This window comes from Anolis sagrei, chromosome 6, assembly GCF_037176765.1.
Source record: "Anolis sagrei isolate rAnoSag1 chromosome 6, rAnoSag1.mat, whole genome shotgun sequence".
Classification (NCBI taxonomy): domain Eukaryota; kingdom Metazoa; phylum Chordata; class Lepidosauria; order Squamata; family Dactyloidae; genus Anolis; species Anolis sagrei.
In genome coordinates this window covers 4969479-4988999 of record NC_090026.1, presented here as the reverse complement: position 1 = coordinate 4988999, position 19521 = coordinate 4969479, and the positions used below count along the sequence as shown (strand labels likewise).

Below are 19521 nucleotides of genomic sequence, written 5' to 3'. Positions count from 1 at the left end.
ATTGTGTTGTGTTGGGCTCCGGCCTGTTGTGAGCCACATCGAATCCCTTGGGAGATGCTAGCGGGATACAAATAAAGTTTAATAATAATAATAATAATAATAATAATAACGAGTGTTTCTGTAGATCTTAGAAAACTATTTCTAGATTTAAGTCGTTGACGTGCTGGCTGATACCCAAACAGGGGATGAGCTGGAGGTGTCTCTGCCTTGGTCCTTTCACTCTTGGCTGCTACTTCCCGGCGGATGTCAGGTGGTGCAATACCGGCTAAGCAGTGTAATTTCTCCAGTGGTGTAGGGCGCAGACACCCCGTGATAATGCGGCATGTCTCATTAAGAGCCACATCCACTGTTTTAGTGTGGTGAGATGTGTTCCACACTGGGCATGCGTACTCAGCAGTAGCGTGGCATAGCGCAAGGGCAGATGTCTTCACTGTGTCTGGTTGTGATCCCCAGGTTGTGCCAGTCAGCTTTCGTATGATATTGTTTCTAGCACCCACTTTTTGCTTGATATTTAGGCAGTGCTTCTTGTAGGTCAGAGCACGGTCCAGAGTGACTCCCAGGTATTTGGGTGCGCTGCAATGCTCCAGTGGGATTCCTTCCCAGAAGATCCTCAGAGCTCAGGATGCTTGTCTGTTCTTGAGATGAAAAGCACATGTCTGAATAAATACTAACCATGACGCCTATTCTCCCATTGAGGTCATCTCTCACACAGAGGCTTCCCTCACACTGACTAAGGCAATACTAAGCAACAGGCACGCTTGCTTATATTGAACCACAGCTTCTCTGACTTAGGAATTGTGGTAGTTAAGTCCAAAACAACTGAAGGGCCAGAGTTTGCCCATACCTGTGTTATATGTATCAATGTGTTAGATAGTGTTATTATTACTACTACTACTACAATAACTACTATTCCATTTACCTGGTGCTGGTACCTCATTCCTCCACCGCTCGTAGGCATCTGGGGGGCGACGGCCGCATCCTCCTTCACTGGTTTGCCCATCCCGGCCAGAAATGGCCCGACACCCGGCTGTGGTGGTCCCCCCTTGGGGTAGAGCTCCCCTTCGGCCACCCGCCGACCATATGAGGGTGGCTCTGGATACCATGGCTCCCCTGCCTCCAGAGGCCGGGCCCGGACCCCCGGCTCTGAGGCGTACTGCGGAGGTGGCCTGACCCCGTAGCTGGGCCGTGGAGACGGTGGCCCGTAGGCGAGCTCTGGCCGGCGCCGGGGCTGGTGGTACCCCAACACCGGCTGGGCCACCTTCACCTGGACATTGACCGGGGGTCCGGTGGCAGACGACGTGGTGGTGTAAGAGGCCGGGATGGGCTGCGGGAATGGCCTGGGCATCCCGGTTGCCCGGTGGTAGCCATAGGAATCCCCCGGAAGAGGGGAGGCGGCCGGATAAGACTGGACAGCACTGTAGTTGGGTCCGCTCTTGGCAAAGGCGCTGTCGGTGGCAACAAAGGCGGAAGGCTTGGCCGGAGGGAAGGTCCCGGAAAGTCCTGGCTTGTAGACGGGCACCGGTTTGGCAATGCCGGACTGCGGGAGGGCCGGAGAGTAAGGGGAGGGGTCCATGTTCTGCAAGAGAGGAAAGGAAAACAGCTCAATGTGTTGGTGAAGACTTTCATGGCCGGAGTCACTGGGTTGCCGTGAGTTTTCTGGTTTGCATGGCTATGTTCCATTAGAATTCACTGTCAGAAATATAACTATGCTAACTAGCTATTTTTAATTACAAAAATGTGAGTCAAGCACTGAAAGGGTTAAATTTATTTATTTTATTTATTTACAGTTCTTATATTCCGCCCTTCTCACCCCGCAGGGGACTCAGGGCGGATTACAGTCAACACATATATGGCAAACATTCAATGCCAGTTTGACAAACAACATTTAACACACAAATACACCAAGGCTATTTAACTTTTTTTTTTTCTGGCCGCCAGGGGAGCTGCTGCTTTTCATCGTCCATCAACGACACCGATGAAGTTCTTCCGCATTCCACATTCCCCGGAGTCTTCTTTCTTTATGGCCTCATAAATTAGTTAAATTTAGCCTCCCACACAAGGTGGTCCCTTATTTTCCTACTTGACAGATGCAACTGTCTTTCGGGTTGCAAAGGTCGACAATGGGCTACACAATGGCTGGACACCCACTCCAGCCCGGGCTGGCTTCGAACTCATGACCTTTTGGTCAGAGTGATCTTAATGCAGCTGACACTCAGCCAGCTGCGCCACAATCCCGGTGTAAATGGATGCAATGACTCAGCAAAAGCTGCAGTTCTATATAAGCAGGTGTGCCTATAGCTTAGTCGCCTCAGTTTGAGAGAGGTCTCAGTGAGAGAGGGCCTCAGCATTAGTTTGCCTCAGTGTGAGAGAAGCGTTGGTCTGAGAGAGCCTTCAGTGGGAGAGAGGCCTCAGTGGGAGAGAGGCATGAGTCTGAGAGAGCCCTCAGTGTGAGAAAGGCCTCAGTGGGTGAGAGGTCTCAGTCTGAGAGAGCCTTCAGTGTGAGAAGGCCTCAGTGTGAGAAGGCTTCGGTGGGAGAGAGGCCTCGGTCTGAGAGAGCCCTCAGTGTGGGAAAGGCCTCAGTGGGAGAGAGGTCTCAGTCTGAGAGAGCCTTCAGTGTGAGAAGGCCTCAGTGGTAGAAAGGCCTCAGTGTTGGTAGGACTCAGTGTGAGAGAGATATCGGTCTAAGAGAGCCCTCAGTGTTAGTAGGCCTCAATATGAGAGAGGCTTTGTTCTAAGAGAGCCGTCAGTGTGAGCAGGCCTCAGTGGGAAAAAGGCCTCAGTGTGAGAGAGGCCTCAGTCTGAGAGAGGCATCAGTCTGAGAGAGCCCTCAGTGTGAGAAGGCCTCAGTGGGAGAAAGGCCTCAGTGTTGGTAGGCCTCAGTATGAGAGAGGTATCGGTCTAAGAGAGCCCTCAGTGTTGGTAGGCCTCAGTATGAGAGAGGCTTTGGTCTGAGAGAGCCGTCAGTATGAGCAGGCCTCAGTGGGAGAAAGGCCTCAGTGGGAGAAAGGCCTCAGTCTGAGAGAGCCCTCAGTGGGAGAAAGGCCTCAGTGTTGGTAGGCCTCAGTGTGAGAGAGGTATCGGTCTAAGAGAGCCCTCAGTGGGCCTCAGTATGAGAGAGGCTTTGGTCTGAGAGAGCCCTCAGTGTGAGCAGGCCTCAATGGGAGAAAGGATTCAGTCTGAGAGGCATCAGTGTGAGAAGGCCTCAGTGGGAGAAAGGCCTCAGTGTTGGTAGGCCTCAGTGTGAGAGAGGTATTGGTCTAAGAGAGCCCTCAGTGTTAGTAGGCCTCAGTATGAGAGAGGCTTTGGTCTGAGAGAGCCGTCAGTGTGAGAAGGCCCCAGTGGGAGAAAGGTCTCAGTCTGAGAGAGCCCTCAGTGTGAGAAGGCCTCAGTGGGAGAAAGGCCTCAGTGTTGGTAGGCCTCAGTGTGAGAGAGGTACTTGTCTAAGAGAGCCTTCAGTGTTAGTAGGCCTCAATATGAGAGAGGCTTTCGTCTGAGAGAGCCGTCAGTGTGAGCAGGCCTCAGTGGGAGAAAGGCCTGTGTTGGTAGGCCTCAGTGTGAGAGAGGTATCGGTCTAAGAGAGCCCTCAGTGTTAGTAGGCCTCAGTATGAGAGAGGCTTTGGTCTGAGAGAGCCGTCAGTGTGAGCAGGCCTCAGTGGGAGAAAGACCTCAGTCTGAGAGAGCCCTCAGTGTGAGAAGGCCTCAGTGGTAGAAAGGCTTGTGGGAGAAAGGCCTCAGTGTTAGTAGGCCTCAGTGTGAGAGAGGTATCGGTCTGAGAGAGCCCTCAGTGTTAGTAGGCTTCAGTATGAGAGAGGTTTTGATCTGAGAGAGCCGTCAGTGTGAGCAGGCCTCAGTGGGAGAAAGGCCTCTGTGTGAGAGAGGCATCAGCCTGAGAGAGCCCTCAGTATCAGTAGGCCTCAGTATGAGAAGGCCTCATGTGTGAAACTCCAGTGTGAAAGTTCAACTTTATTTGTGTTGTGGAAACCTTGTTCTTGTAAATAGTGCAACCATATTATTTTGCTATAAAGAAAGGCCTTTTAAGGAAGATATATAAATTGGTCGGTGTGTTTTTGTCCTTTTTAATCACTTTTGGGCATATTGCTGCTAATAAGTTACTCTGCTGTACATGTATGAGGAGGGTCTTTTGTTAATTAGCCCACTTGCCCAACATTCTCTCCTGACCTTTCACCTGCAGGCTGGGAGAAAGAACTCTTGTCTGCTTAAAGCATGTCCAAATGTTGCAATTAACAAGCTTGAATAGCATTGAGTAGCCATGAAGCTGCAAAGTCAATCAGTGAGGGTATCTGCATAGAGGTAGCTTGGGTTTGGGAACTCCAGACAGCAAACCATCAAGGGCGAGTTAACACTCCACTTGAATCACCTGCAATAGACCTCTGAACAAACCTCTGTGGATGCTAGCCACAGATACAGGTGAAATGTCAGGAGAGAATGCTACTGGAACATAGCCATACAGCCTGAAAAACTCACAGCAACGCAGAAAACAGCTCAATCGCCAGGAAAGCAAGGAAGAGGAGGGCGAATCAGAGCTTGGACATTCTTTCTGACCCAAACTGACCCATCGCTGCCGCCCACTGCTTACCGGCCTCTCTCCTCGCCGCTGCGGCCGAATACCTTCCATGTCGGCTAACATGCTGGTCAGCGAGTCAATCTGCAGGTCGATGCTGGTGGAGTGGGGAGGGCCCTGGTCAAGCGGGGGCGCCCCTTGCTGGAGGAGGAGGGGAAGGAAGAAAAGCAGGGAGGACCCTGGGATGTGCAGTTTTGCAAGGGCTGGGGCCATGCCAAACTACAACTCTCAGGATTGGATAGGAAGTGGAATGGAAATCAAACTGCATTTATTCTACAGCAGGCATGGGCAAACTAGGGCCCTCCCTCCAGGTGTTTTGGACTCCAACTCCCACCATTCCTAACAGCCTCAGGCCCTTTCCTTTTCCCCCTCAGCCGCTTAAGCGGCTGAGGGGGAAAAGGAAGAGGCCTGAGGTTGCTAGGAAAAAGGAGGAAAGAAGGAAGGAAGGAAAGGAGGGAGGGAGGAAAAAAGAAAGCAAGGAAGAAAGGGAGGGAGGAAAGAAAGAAGGAATAAGGAAAGGAAGAAAAGAAAGAATAAAGGAAGAGGAAGGGAAGGAAAAGAAAGGAAGAAAGAAAAAAGAAGGAAAGAAGAAAGGGAGGGTGGGACGAAGGAAGGAATAAAGGTAGGAAGAAAGGAAAGATGGAAGTAAAGTTAGAAAGGATGGAGGGAGGAAAAAAGGAAGGTATAAATGAAGGGAAGAAGGAAGAAAGATAAGAAGGAAGGAAGGGGAGGGAAGGGAAGGGAAGGGAAGGGAAAGGAAGGAAGGAAGGAAGGAAGGAAGGAGAAAGGGAGGGAGGTAGGAAAAAAGAAAGTAAGGAAGAAAGGGAGGTAGGAAAGAAGGAAGGGATGAGGGAAGGAAGAAAGGAAGGAAGAAAGGAAGGAAAAGAAAGAATAAAGGAAGGGGAAGGAAAGGAAAGGAAAAGAAGAAAGAAAAAAGAAGGAAAGAAGAGAGGGAGGGAGGAAGGGACGAAGGAAGAAAGGAAAGACAGAAGTAAGTATGGAAAGGATGTAGGGAGGGAAGAAGGAAGGAATAAATGAAGGGGAGAAAGAAGGACGATAAGAAGAAAGGAAGGAAGGAGGGAAGGGAAGGGAAGGGAAGGGAAAGGAAAGGAAAGGAGGGAGGAAGGAAGAAGAAAGGGAGGGAGGGAGAAAAAAATAAAGCAAGGAAGAAAGGGAGGGAAGAAAAAAGGAAGGGATGAGGGAAGGAATCAAGGAAGGAAGAAAAGAAGGAAGGAAGGAAGGAAGGAAGGAAGGAAGGAAGGAAGGAAGGAAGGAAGGGGAGGGGAGGGGAGGGGGAAGGAAAGAAAGGGAAAGGAAAAGAAAGAAAGAGAGAAAGAAAAAAGGGAGAAAAGGGAGGGAGGGACGAAGGAAAGAAGAAAGGTAGGAAGAAAGGAAGAAAGGAAAGATGGAAGTAAGGATGGAGGGAGGAAAGAATAAAGGAAGGGAAGGAGGAAGGAAGAAAGGAAGAAAGGTGGGAGGGAGGAAAGGAAAGGAAAGAAGGAAAGAAGGAAAGAAGAAAGGGAGGGACGAAGGAAGGAAGAAAGGTAGGAAGAAAGGAAAGATGGAATAAGGATGGAAAGAATGGAGGGAGGAAAGAAGGAAGATAAGAAAAAAGGAAGGAACGAAGGGCAGGAGGAAGGAAAGGAAAGAAGGAAGAAAGAAGAAAGAGAGGGAGGGAGGAAGGAAGGAAAAGGTAGGAAGGAAGGAAAAATGGAAGGATGGATGGAAAGGAAGGGGGAGGAAAGAAGGAAGGAATAAAGGAAGAGAGGAAGAAAGGAAGATAAGAAGGAAAGAGTGAAGGTAGGGAGGGAGGAAAGGAGGAAGGGAGGAAGGAAAGAAGGAGAGGAGGAAGGGGGGGAGTAAGGAAGAAAAGAAGAAAAGAAAGAAGAAAGGAAAGGAGGGAGGGAGGAAGGAATAAAGGAAGGTAGGAAGGAAAGAAGGAAGGAAAGAAAGAAAAGAGAAAGCCAGGACAGGTGGTAGTCCAATGTTGTTGGGAATCTAATCCAAAAGCCCTCCTGCATGCAAACCAGGTGCTTTAGCCATTGTTTGCTTTCCTGAAGCAAATATACATCTAAATTGATTTATTTTACAGTAAAACCTCAGAAAATAACCTCAGAAAATAGTACCCTCAGGGACTTCTCAGGTCCTCCAGTGCAACTCTATGGTACATGGAGACAGAAGCCGGGTCATTGCCTGTCATTTAGGTCAGTGGTCTGGTCTTTATTATGACTTAATAGGAATAAATGTACTCTATATAACTTTCTGTTATACTGATGAATGGGAAGGCACACCAGAACTAGGGAAAATTCCTTTTTTTCTTGGACTAAAACTCCCAGAATCCCCTCAGCAGCCACAGTTAGGAGTTGTACAAATATTTTTGCAAGTTAAATAAACTTTTCCCAAGTTTTTACGATCGAATCAATTAGGAAGTGACATTGATAACCCAGGAGCAGAAGCTGTGATGCATAGTGTTATATGACTTGGTTTACCACTCTTCTAGGAATTTGCTTCTCAGCCCTTTGGAAACTGAAATACTCCACTGACCTGCAAGGCATAGGCGGAGTGGGAGACGCCCGCCCAGGATCCCCCCGATCCACGCTCGTCCGCAGGTGAGTAACGACGCTCAGGTGAGGAATCCCGGAGAAGAGGAGGAGGAGGACCTGGCAATGCCCAAGAATGGAAGACAAAAGGGTTAGAGCAGAAACGGGCACACTTTGGCCCTCCAGGTGTTTTGGACTTCAACTCCCACAATTCCTAACAGCCGGTAGGCTGTTAGGAATTGTGGGAGTTGGAGTCCAAAACACCTGGAGGGCCCAAGTTTGTCATTACTTGAGTTAGAGAAAGGATGGAGAGTGGAACTATGACTTCCCTCAATCTAGACACTGGACTCCAAGGGATTATTATCATCATCATCATCATCATCATCATCATCATCATCATGACATTGAAGACGTTTGCGCATTGAGAAGAATTTTTATTTTCCATCTTCATCGTTATGAGACTTCACCTTGTTGATGGGAAGCTTCCCACCGGATTGGAAATCATCTATTGGACAGGTGGCAAGCTATTCAACCTCAGCAGACTGAAAGCCAAAACCAAGGTTACAACATCTGTTATAGAACTCCAGTATGCTGATGACAACGTCATCTGTGCGCATTCAGAAAAAGACCTACAAGCCACTCTAAACACCTTCGCAGACACATACGAGCAGCTCGGCCTGTCATTGAACATCGAGAAAACCAAAGTGCTCTTCCAGCTGCCACCAGCCAATCCCTCTCCAATGCCAGAAATACAACTTAAAGGTGTAACATTAGAAAATGTTGACCATTTCCGCTCCCTTGGCAGCCACCTCTCCACCAAAGTCAACATTGACACAGAAATACAACACCGCCTGAGCTCTGCGAGTGCAGCATTTTTCCAAATGAAGCACAGAGAGTTTGAGGATCGGGGCATCCATAGGGATACCAAGGTGCTTGTCTATAAAGCTATTGTCCTCCCAACCCTGCTCTATGCCTGTGAGACGTGGACTGTCTACAGGCGTCACATGCAACTCCTGGACCGATTCCATCAGCGCTGCCTCCAGAAAATCCTGCAAATCTCTTGGGAAGACAAGCGGACAAATGTCAGCGTGCTGGAAGAAGCAAAGACCACCAGCACTGAAGCGATGGTCCTCCGCCATCAACTCCACTGGACCGGCCACGTTGTCCGGATGCCTGACCACCGTCTCCCAAAGCAGTTGCTCTACTCTGAACTCAAGAATGGGAAACATAATGTTGGAGGACAGGAAAAGGGATTCAAAGATGGGCTCAAAAGAAACCTTAAAAACTCTGGCATAGAGACCGAGAACTGGGAAGCCCTGATCCTTGAGTGATCTAACTGGAGGTCAGCTGTGACCAGCAGTGCTGCAGAATTTGAAGAGGCACAATGGAGGGTGAAAGAGAGAAACGTGCCAAGAGAAAGGTGCATCAAGCCAACCCCGACTGGGACCGCTTTCCACCTGGAAACCAATGCCCTCACTGTGGGAGAAGATGCAGGTCAAGAACAGGGCTCCACAGTCACCTACGGACCTAACCTGGAGGATTATCCTACTTGGACAACAAGGGATCACCTAAGTAAATAAGACATCAAAGGCTTTCGTGGCTGGAATCACTGGGTTGTTGTGTGTTTTCCGGGCTGTATGGCCATGTTCCAGAAGCATTCTCCCCTAACATTCTGCATGCATCTAGGTTGTGAGGTCTGTTGGAAACCAGGAAAATTGGATTTAAATATCTCTGGAAGGTCCAGGGTGGGAGAAAGAACTCTTGTCTGTTGGAACTAGGTGTGAATGTTTCAATTTAATGGCCTGGCAGTTTTTAACTTCTTACTGCCTGGGGGAATCCTTTGTTGGGAGGTGATTAGTTGCCCCTGATAGTTTTTTGTCAGGAATTCCACTGTTTTCTGAGTTCTCCTCTTTCTTTACTGTCCTGATTTTAGAGTTTTTAATATTGTTCTCCCATAATCTGCTGTGTCCAGGTTGGTTCATCAGATGCTCTGCTATGGCTGACTTCTCTGGTTGAAGGAGTCTGCAGTGCCTTCCATGTTCCTTCATACGTGTTTTTGGGCAATGCTGTGTTGTTATGTAGAAATGCTGGACCGCTCTCACAACCACCATGCCAGATGACACAGAGAAGCCATTGAAATCCACAAGCATGTGGACAATTTCGACAGAAAGAAGGAAACCATGAAAATGAACATAATCTGGCTACCAGTATTTTAAAAAACCCTCTAAAATATTTACTCTAACAGTAAATAAAAAAACAACATTCAAAAACAGGGGAACTCCAGACAAGAAATAATCAGGGACAACTAATCACATCTCAACAAGCAGTAGGGAACCCCAGACAAGAAACAATCAGGGACAACTAATCACCTCTCAACAAGCAGTAGGGAACCCCAGACAAGAAACAATCAGGGACAACTAATCACCTCTCAACAAGCAGTAGGGAACCCCAGACAAGAAATAATCAGGGACAACTAATCACCTCTCAACAAGCAGTAGGGAACCCCAGATAAGAAACAATCAGGGACAACTAATCACCTCTCAACAAACAGTAGGGAACCCCAGACAAGAAATAATCAGGGACAACTAATCACCTCTCAACAAGCAGTAGGGAACCCCAGACAAGAAACAATCAGGGACAACTAATCACCTCTCAACAAGCAGTAGGCAACCCCAGACAAGAAACAATCAGGGACAACTAATCACCTCTCAACAAGCAGTAAGAACCCCAGACAAGAAACAATCAGGGACAACTAATCACCTCTCAACAAACAGTAGGGAACCCCAGACAAGAAACAATCAGGGACAACTAATCACCTCTCAACAAGCAGTAAGAACCCACACCTTGAAAACTGCTAGGCCATTAAATGCCAATCAAGGTGGCCAATTGAAACATTCACACCTGCCTCCAACAGACAAGAGTTCTTTCTCCCACCCTGGATATCATTACACATATTTATAAACCCCACTTGCCTAGTTTCCAACCTCTGAGAATGCCTGCCATAGATGTGGGTGAAATATCAGGAGAGAATGCTTCTGGAACATGGCCAGGCAACCCAGAAAACTCACAGCAACACAGTGATTCCAGCCAGGAAAGTCTTCAACAACATAATAACAATGATAGTAATACTGTGTAACACCCCACTTGGATTGTTTCCAACAGACCTCACAACCACAGATGCAGGCAAAATGTCAGGAGAGAATGCTTCGGGAACATGGCCAGACAGTCCGGAAAGCTCACACAACCCATTATGATGATGATGATGATCAACCACAGATGCAGGCAAAACGTCAGGAGAGAATGCTTCGGGAACATGGCCAGACAGCCCCCAAAACTTACAACAACCCATTATGATTATGATTATGATTATTGTTTACTATCTGTGTCAGTTATGGAGAGCGAAGAACCTATCCCACTTACCTGGCACAGGTGGCTGGTAGCGAGGAGACAGCCCGGCCGCATTCATGGTCCCGTTGGCCTCCTGAAACCCATACGGTTTGGGCAAGACCGGGACCGAAACGAAACTCTTCTGGGGTCTGCAAGTGGCCGAAGCGGAGGCAGTGATGTCCGGCTGCCCTGGGATGCCCACCTGTTTCGGAGGGAGCCAGGTGGGGCCGGACATCACGAGCAAAGCTGCGGGCAGAAAGGAAGAGGAGGTTTGTTTTGGAAATAGGATTTCAGGTCTACGTCATACGTATGTCTCGTTATGGACACTGCAATTCAAGAAGGAGATGGACAAGGGGGAAGGTGTGCAGAGAAGGACAATCAAAATAGACCTCAATCATTGGGACAATGGGAATGTGAGGTGCATCAACACTAGGCATGGGCCAACTTGGGCCCTCCAGGTGTTTTGGACTTCAACTCCCACCATTCCTAACAGCCTACCGGCTGTTAGGAATGGTGGGAGTTGAAGTCCAAAAACACCTGGAGGGCCCAAGTTGGCCCATGACTATTCTCCAACCCAATCTGGTAGGGATGGAACCATGGATGTTAAAGTTCACAGCTATAAATATTCTGGGCAAAGGAGGAGAGATGGTTGAATGGGTGGATACAGATGGGTTTACAATTGAAGGAAGGGAGGAAGGAAAGGAGGGAGGAAAGGAGAAAGGGAAGGAGGGAAGAAGGAAGGAATAAAGGAAAGCAGGAAGGAAAGAAGGAAGGAAGGAAAGGAGGGAGGAAGGACGGAAAGAAGAAAGGGAGGGAGAAGAAAGGAAGGAAGGAAAGGAGGGAGGAAGGACGGAAAGAAGAAAGGGAGGGAGAAGAAAGGAAGGAAGGAAAGGAGGGAGGAAGGACGGAAAGAAGAAAGGGAGGGAGAAGAAAGGAAGGAAGGAAAGGAGGGAGGGAGGACGGAAAGAAGAAAGGGAGGGAGAAGAAAGGAAGGAAGGAAGGAAGGAAGGAAGGAAGGAAGGGAGGGAGGAGGAGGGAGGGAGGGAGGAGGAGGGAGGGAGGGAGGGAGGGAAAAAGGAAGGAAAGAAGGAGAGAAAGGAGGGAGGGGTGGGAGGGATGAAGGAAGGCAGGAAGGAAGGAAAGAAGAAAGGAAGGGAAGGGAAGAAAGGAGGGAGGGATGATGGAAGGAATTAAGGAAGGCAGGAAGGAAGGAAAGGAGGGAGGGAAGGAAGGAAGAAAAAAGAAAGGGAGGAAGAGACTAAGGAAGGAAGGTAGGAAGGAAGCAAGGAAGCCAGGAAGGAAGGGCGAAGGAAAGAAGGAATGAAGGAAAGAAAGGAAGAAAGAAGGAAAGGAGGGAGGGAAGGATGGGAGGAATGAAGGAAGGAATAAAGAAAGGAAAAAAGGAAGGAAGAAAGGTAGGAAGAAAGGAAAGAAGAGGGAAGCAAGGAAGGAAGGGGGAAGGAAAGAAAGAAAGAAAGAAAGAAAGAAAGAAAGAAAGAAAGGAGGGAGGGAGGGAGGGAGGGAAGAAAGAAGGAAGGAATAAAGGAAGGAAAGAAGATAGGAAAGGAGGAAGGAAGGAAGGAAGGAAGGAAAAGAAAGGAAGGAGCAAGCGAGGGAGGGAAGAAAGGAAAGAAGAAAGGAAGGAAAGGAGGAAGGCGGAGGAAAGAAGGAAGGAAGGATGGAAGGAAGGAAGGAGAGAAGGAAAGAAGGAAGGAAAGGAGGGAGGGGGGAATGAAGGAAGGTAGACATTGTGGGAGTTGAAGTCCAAAACACCTGGAGGGCCAAAGTTTACCCGTGCCTGATGTACACTGTAGAACTAATGCAATTTGGCACCACTTGAACTGTCATAGTCCAAGGCTATGGAATCCTGGGAGTTCCAGTTTGGTGAGGGACCAGCACTTTTTGGTAGAGAACGCTAAAGGCCTTGGAAAACTACACAGTTCTACTGCCTTGAGCCACAGCAGTTCAAGCAGTACCAAACTGGATTAATTCTCTAGTGCAGACACCCTTGAGCCAGGAAACGGCCATGCGTTTGCATTCTCTGATAGACTAGAAATCCCTTCCAGCTGGAATTATTTTAGCCAAATACCTCCAACCAGAAATCTCACCTTTCCCCCTTTTTTTTCTTTGCAAAGCTGGCTTGATTTTGGACCTAGGAAGAGATAAGGGCGAGGAATTTCTCTGAGGCAATCGCAGGAAGATGACCCAAGATCATAAAAATAGTTTCTGCTTTCCCTAAATAAATTGGAGGGGGAAATAGAGACCCTCCAAGGCTGTAAATTTCCATTCTTTGATGGTTGATGTAGCAAAGTTAGCTGTATACCTATATATAAGATTAAATAATATTTATTATTGTGTTGTCGAAGGCTTTCATGGCCATAATCACTGAGTTGCTGTGAGTTTTCCAGGCTGACTGGCCATGTTCCAGAAGCATTCTCTTCTGACGTTTCACCCACATCTATGGCAGGCATCCTCCGAGGTTGTGGCTTTGAAGGTGCAAGGCTATTCAAGGTGGCCAATTGCAACATCCACACTTGCCTCCAACAGACAAGAGTTCTTTCTCCCACCCTGGACATTATTCCACAGGTATATAAACCCCACTTGTCTAGTTTCCAACACATCTCACAACCTCTGAGGATGCCTGCCATAGATGTGGGCAAAATTTCAGGAGAGAATGCTTCCGGAAAATGGCCAGACAGCCTGGAAAACTCACAGCAACCCATAATAATAATAATAATAATAATAATAATAATAATAATAATGTGGACAAAACATCTGGAGAGAATGCTTCTGGAACATGGCCAGACAACCTGGAAAACTCACAGCAACCCATAATAATAATAATAATAATAATAATAATAATGCCCAAGAAATGCCATCCAAGCCAGAATGGAAAAGTCGGAGACAGATCCCAAATGTAGACTCTGCAAGGAAGCAGATGAAACAATAGATCCCATCCTGAGCTGCTGCAAGAAGATTGTGGACAGACTACAAGCAGAGGCACAACACCGTTGCTCATGTGATTCATTGGAACTTGTGCCACAAATGCCATTCGCCTGCGACAAAGAACTGGTGGGATCACAAGCCAGAAAAAGTTAGAGAATGAACACGCCAAACTCCTCTAGGACTTCCGGATTCAGACAGACAGAGTTTTGGAGCACAATACTCCCGATTTCACAATCGTGCTAAAAACAAAGTATGGATTGTCGATGTTGCAATCCCAGGTGACAGCAGGATTGAAGAGAAACAACTGGAAAAGATGACATGATATGAGGATTTAAAGATCGAACTGCAAAGACTCTGGCACAAGCCAGTCAAGGTGGTCCCAGTGGTGATGGGCACACTGGGTGCAGTGCCTAAAGACCTTGGCCTGCACTTGAACACAATCGGCGCTGACAAAATTATCATCTGCCAGCTGCAAAAGGCCACCTTACTGGGATCTGTGTGCATTATTCGCCGATACATCACACAGTCCTAGACACTTGGGAAGGGACCGACGTGTGATGCAATACAACAGCCAGCAGAGTTATCTTGTCTGCTGTGGTCTCATCTTGTTGTGTTTATAATAATAATAATAACAATAATAATAATAATAATAATAATACATCACATAGTCCTAGACACTTGGGAAGCGTCCGACATGTGATGCAATACAACAACCAGCAGAGTTATCTTGTCTGCTGTGGACTCATCTTGTTGTGTTTCTAATTATTATTATTATTATTATTATTATTATTATTATTATTATTATTATTATAGAATTATTATTATTATTATTATTATTATTATTATTATTATTATTTGAAACCCAACAAGATGAGTCCACAGCAGACACTCTGCTGGCTGTTGAATTGGATCACACGTCGGACACTTCCCAAGTGTCTAGGACTGTGTGATATTATTATTATTATTATTATTATTATTATTATTATTATTATTATGGGTTGCTGTGAGTTTTCCAGGCTGTATGGCCATGTTCCAGAAGCATTCTGTCCAGGTGTAGTGTCCACATTATTATTATTATTATTATTATTATTATTATTATTATTATTATTATTATTATTATTATTTGAAACACAACAAGATGAGTCCACAGCAAACAAGGTCACTCTGCTGACTGTTGTATTGGATCACACGTCGGACACTTCCCATACTAGACTATGTGATGAAGAATAATAATAATAATAATAATAATAATAATAATAATAATATTCATTATTATATTATTATTTTAAATAATTCAATGAAAACATGGCTTCCAAAAACAATAAACACTGTCATTCTTTGATTACAGCCACTATAATGAATTAGCACCAGACTTTTTCTGGGTCAGCCAGCCGGTCAATAAATGGGTCGGACTACAACTCCCATTGTTATTATATTATTATTTTAAAAAATTCAATGAAAACATGGCTTCCAAAAACAATAAAAACTTTCATTCTTTGATTACAGCCACTCTAATACAGCCTTGGCTGTAATCAAAGAATGAAAGTTTTTATTGTTTTTGGCGCTCCATGCAGTCATGCCGGCCACATGACCTTGGAGGTGTCTACGGACAACGCTGGCTCTTCGGCTTAGAAATGGAGATGAGCACCACACCCCAGAGTCAGACATGACTGGACTTAATGTCAGGGGACTACCTTTACCTTTAATACAGCCTTATTCTGGGTCAGCCAGCCAGCCGATAGATGGGTCGGACTACAACTCCCATTGTTATTATATTATTATTTTAAATAATTCAATGAAAACATGGCTTCCAAAAACAATAAAAACGGTCATTCTTGATTACAGCCACTCTAATACAGCCTTATTCTGGGTCAGCCAGCCAGCCAGCTGATAGATGGTTCGGACTACAACTCCCATCGTCCCAGGACGATGGGAGTTGTAGTCCAACCCATCTGGAGGAGGGCTGACTCAGAAAAAGTCTGGTTTCAGTTCCGCTAAACAAAGAAGCAGAAGCTCTTTGACACACCCTGAAAGCCGCAAAGCTAGCAAATTATATATCTCATCTCTTGTGTTTGTGTGTGTGTGTGGATATATATCCATTTTAGGAGAAACATAGAAAGGAAATGGAGATTTATCCCCTTCTTTTTCTGTCCTTTGCAAAGGCCTTGCAAAACTACAGCTCCCTGGGTTCCATAGTAATTTACCCATAGCGGTTAAAGTGGTACCAAACTGCATTAATTTTATAGTGCAGAGGAGGCATGGGCAAACTTTGGCCCTCCAGGTGTTTTGGATTGCAACTCCCATCATTCCTAACAGCCTCAGGCCCCTTCCTTTTCCCCCTCAGCCGCTTAAGCGGCTGAGGGGGAAAAGGAAGGGGCCTGAGGCTGTTAGGAATGATGGGAGTTGCAATCCAAAACACCTGGAGGGCCAAAGTTTGCCCAGGTCTGGTATAGAGTGATGCACCCCAAGACTTCTGATTCTTTCCCAGGATCAGCTGAGCCTATCCAAAATGCTCAGGGAGCAAATGTGTTTTGGAATATTTGCATAGACATAATAAACAAACCCAGGCCCAAGTCGAGACATGAAATTGCACTGATGTTGCATCCATGCGCCTTCGAGACGTAGCCTGAAGGTAATGTTATCATATATTTGCAAAAATCATTTTGCACAGGTAACAACGTCTGCGTACGTACAATCCTTTCCCAGCCAGCCACCCAGGTGGATCGTTGTGGATTTTGGGAACCCTTTTTTCCAAAATTATGTTTAATCTAATTTTGGATTTCAAATAAAAATGTGTAATAATAATAATAATAATAATAAATAATAATACCTAAATATGCCAATTAATTCATTTTAATTTAAAATAATGCATTATTTTAAATTAAAATGATTTAATTGACATATTTATGTATTAAATATATATATTATATATATATAATGTACATAATAATAATAATTTATTTTAAATTAAAATGATTTAATTGACATATATTTTCTGCATCGCCATTCAATCCACAAAAAATTAAGAAGCAATAAAAATATGTTTAATCTAATTTCGGATTTCAAATAAACAATGTGTATATAATAATAATAATAAATACCTAAATATGTCAATTAATTCGTTTTAATTTAAAATAATGCAATATTTTAAATTAAAATGATTTAATTGACATATATTCTCTGCATCGCCATTCAATCCACAAAGAAATAAAAAGCAATAAAAATATACTTTCAAATATTCAGAGCTGGGAAAAGTTACTTTTTTGGTCTCCAATCAGCAAAAGGGATGCTTGGAAAAGTTACTTTTTAAAAACCACAGTCCCCAAGTCAGCATTCTCCTTAATCAGCATGGGGAAAAAACCCAAAAGGAATCTTTGGAAAAGTTACTTTTTGGGTCTCCAGCCCCCAGGATCTCTTCAGCCAGCAAAAGGGATGCTCATAAAAGTTACTTTTTTAACATCATAGTCCCCCAAGACAGAATTCTCCTTAACCAGCACGGAAAAAAATTAATGGGAATGGTCAGAGCTTGGGAAAGTTACTTTTTTGGTCTCCAGCCCCTAGACATCTTCAGCCAGCAAAGGAGATGCTTGGGAAAGTTACTTGTTTTTAGACCATAGTCCCCCAAGACAGCATTCTCCTTAATCAGCATGGAAAAAATTAATGGGAATGGTCAGAGTTTGGAAAAGTTACTTTTTCCAAGTTTTACTCTCCTCAATCAAGCATGGCTTGGGGAAAATGGGAAGGAACCAGAATGTGGTCACAAATGCTGGAAAAACAAACCTTGGAATAAATAAACCTTGGAAAAGTTACTTTTTTGGGACCCCAAAACCACCAAAACGTAAGAGGAAGGGGAAAAAAAGAAGTTTCCTTATCAGACCTTGCAAAAGTTACTTTTCTGTAGGAAGAATGAAGGAAGAGAGAGGTTTCCTATCAATCCAAGGGTTATTAGAACTTTAGAAAAGTTACTTTTTTCCAAGTTTTTTCCAAGTTACTCTCCTCACTCAAGCATGGCTTGGAGGAAATGGGAAGAAACCAGAATGTGGTCACTAATGGCTGGAAGAAGTTACTTTCTTGCCTGACACTTCCCACAATCATTCAGAATCAACAGGACTTGGAAAAGTTACTTTTTTGGGATCCCAAAACCACCAAAAAGGAGGAGGAGGGGGGAAAGAAGGAGATTAAAGTTACTTTCTTGCCTGACATTTCCCACAATCATTCAGAATCAACAGGCCTTGGAAAAGTTACTTTTTTGGGATCCCAAAACCACCAAAAAGGGTGGGGAAGAAGGAGATTAAAGTTACTTTCTTGCCTGACACTTCCCACAATCATTCAGAATCAACAGGCCTTGGAAAAGTTACTTTTTTTCGTATCCCAAAACCACCAAAAAGGAGGGGGGGGGGGGGAAAGAAGGAGATTAAAGTTACTTTCTTGCCTGAAACTTCCCACAATCATTCAGAATCAACCAGCCTTGGAAAAGTTACTTTTTGGAGACCCCAACACCACCAAAAAAGTAGGAGAGAGGTGGGATTTCTTATCAGACCTTGCAAAAGTTACTTTTCTATTGGAGGAATGAAGGAAGAAAGAGGTTTCCTAACAGATCAAAGAGATGTCTTATTAGAACTTAAGAAAAGTTACTTTTTGAGGGTCGAAGTCTCCTAGAACCTAGCAATGAGGAAAAAAGTAACTTTTCCACTCTTTTTGGGGGGGGAGAAGTTTCCCCCCATTACACCCTTCGCTCCTAGCCATGCTGTTGGTTGCAAAAAGTAACTTTTCCAAGAGTAGAGCCTTCCTACCTGCTCTCACCTGGGTCCTCCGCTCCTGCTCCTGCTTCCTTTCCAACTTTCCTGTATTTTTATTTTTTTGCAAAAGGCAATGGAGAGAGAGAGGCACAGACCCCGGGGATGACGTCACCGCATTCCAAAGCGTCACGTGGAGCCTGGGAATTCCTGCCACTTCCGGTGGGAGGAGGGTCAAGGGGAGGGGGGAGATTTGGGGAGGAGAAATAGAAGGAAGGAGGAGGAAAAAGAGAGATATTGGGAATGAATGGGAAGGGAATGAATGAACTGGGAGGCAGAACTTTGGAAGGACTTCCTGAGAGTGGAATAGAATGGAGAGTTTGGGACCTACAGCTGGATGGCCATCTGTTGGGAGAGATTGGATTGTGCCTTTAAGAGTCTCCTCCAATTGTATGAATGCATGATTGTGTCACACTTTCTCAAAGACTTCCTGAGAATGGGATAGAGTGGAGAATTTTGAATCTACAGTTGGATGGCCATCTGTTGGGAGGGATTGGATTGTGCCCTTCTATCTGGTTGGACTAGATGACCTTTTAGAGTCTCTTCCAACTCTATGAATGCATGATTCACCCTTTTGGAAGGACTTCCTGAGAGTGGGATAAGCTGGAGTTTTTTAATCTACAGCTGGATGGCCATCTGTTGGGAGGGATTGGATTGTGACCACCTATCTGGTTGGACTGGATGGCCTTTAAGAGTCTTCCAACTCTATGAATGCATGATTCTATCACACTTTTGGAAGGACTTCCTGAGAGTGGGATAAACTGGAGTTTTTGAATCTACAGCTGGATGGCCATCTGTTGGGAGGGATTGGATTGTGCCCTCCTATCTGGTTGGACTAGATGACCTTTTAGAGTCTCTTCCAACTCTATGAATGCATGATTCTATCACACTTTTGGAAAGACTTCCTGAGAGTGGAATAGAATGGAGGGTTTTGGAGCTACAGCTGGATGGCCATCTGTTGGGAGGGATTGTGTTGTGCCTTTAAGAGTCTCTTCCAACTCTATGAATGCATGGTTATGTCACACTTTTGGAAGGACTTCCTGGGAATGGGATAGGCTGGAGAGTTTTGAAGCTACAGCTGGATGGCCATCTGTTGGGAGGGATTGCATTGTGCCTTTAAGAGTCTCTTCCAACTCTATGAATGCATGATTCTATCACACTTTGGAAGGCCTTCCTGAGAGAGGGATAAGCTATAGCTTTTGGAGGTACAACTGGATGTGATATAACCATGAATTCATGGCCATCTGGATGGCCATCTGTTGGGAGGGAT

At 45.5% G+C, this 19521-nt stretch overlaps 1 protein-coding gene across 1 annotated transcript in view; it reads right to left on the bottom strand.

Annotated features, from left to right (window-relative positions):
- TRIP6 (thyroid hormone receptor interactor 6) overlaps positions 1-18400 on the bottom strand; it is a 32377-nt gene extending 13977 nt beyond the window's left edge. Inside the window, exons 1-5 of the mRNA XM_060779855.2 lie at positions 18249-18400; positions 10543-10755; positions 7127-7242; positions 4598-4723; positions 920-1576 (exon numbers count right to left, since the gene is read on the bottom strand). Of these exons, the coding sequence (XP_060635838.2) occupies positions 920-1576; positions 4598-4723; positions 7127-7242; positions 10543-10744 (1101 nt within the window). The 5' untranslated portion in view covers positions 10745-10755; positions 18249-18400. The remainder of the gene's footprint in view (positions 1-919; positions 1577-4597; positions 4724-7126; positions 7243-10542; positions 10756-18248) is intronic.
- Between the last annotated feature and the right edge of the window lie 1121 nt (positions 18401-19521).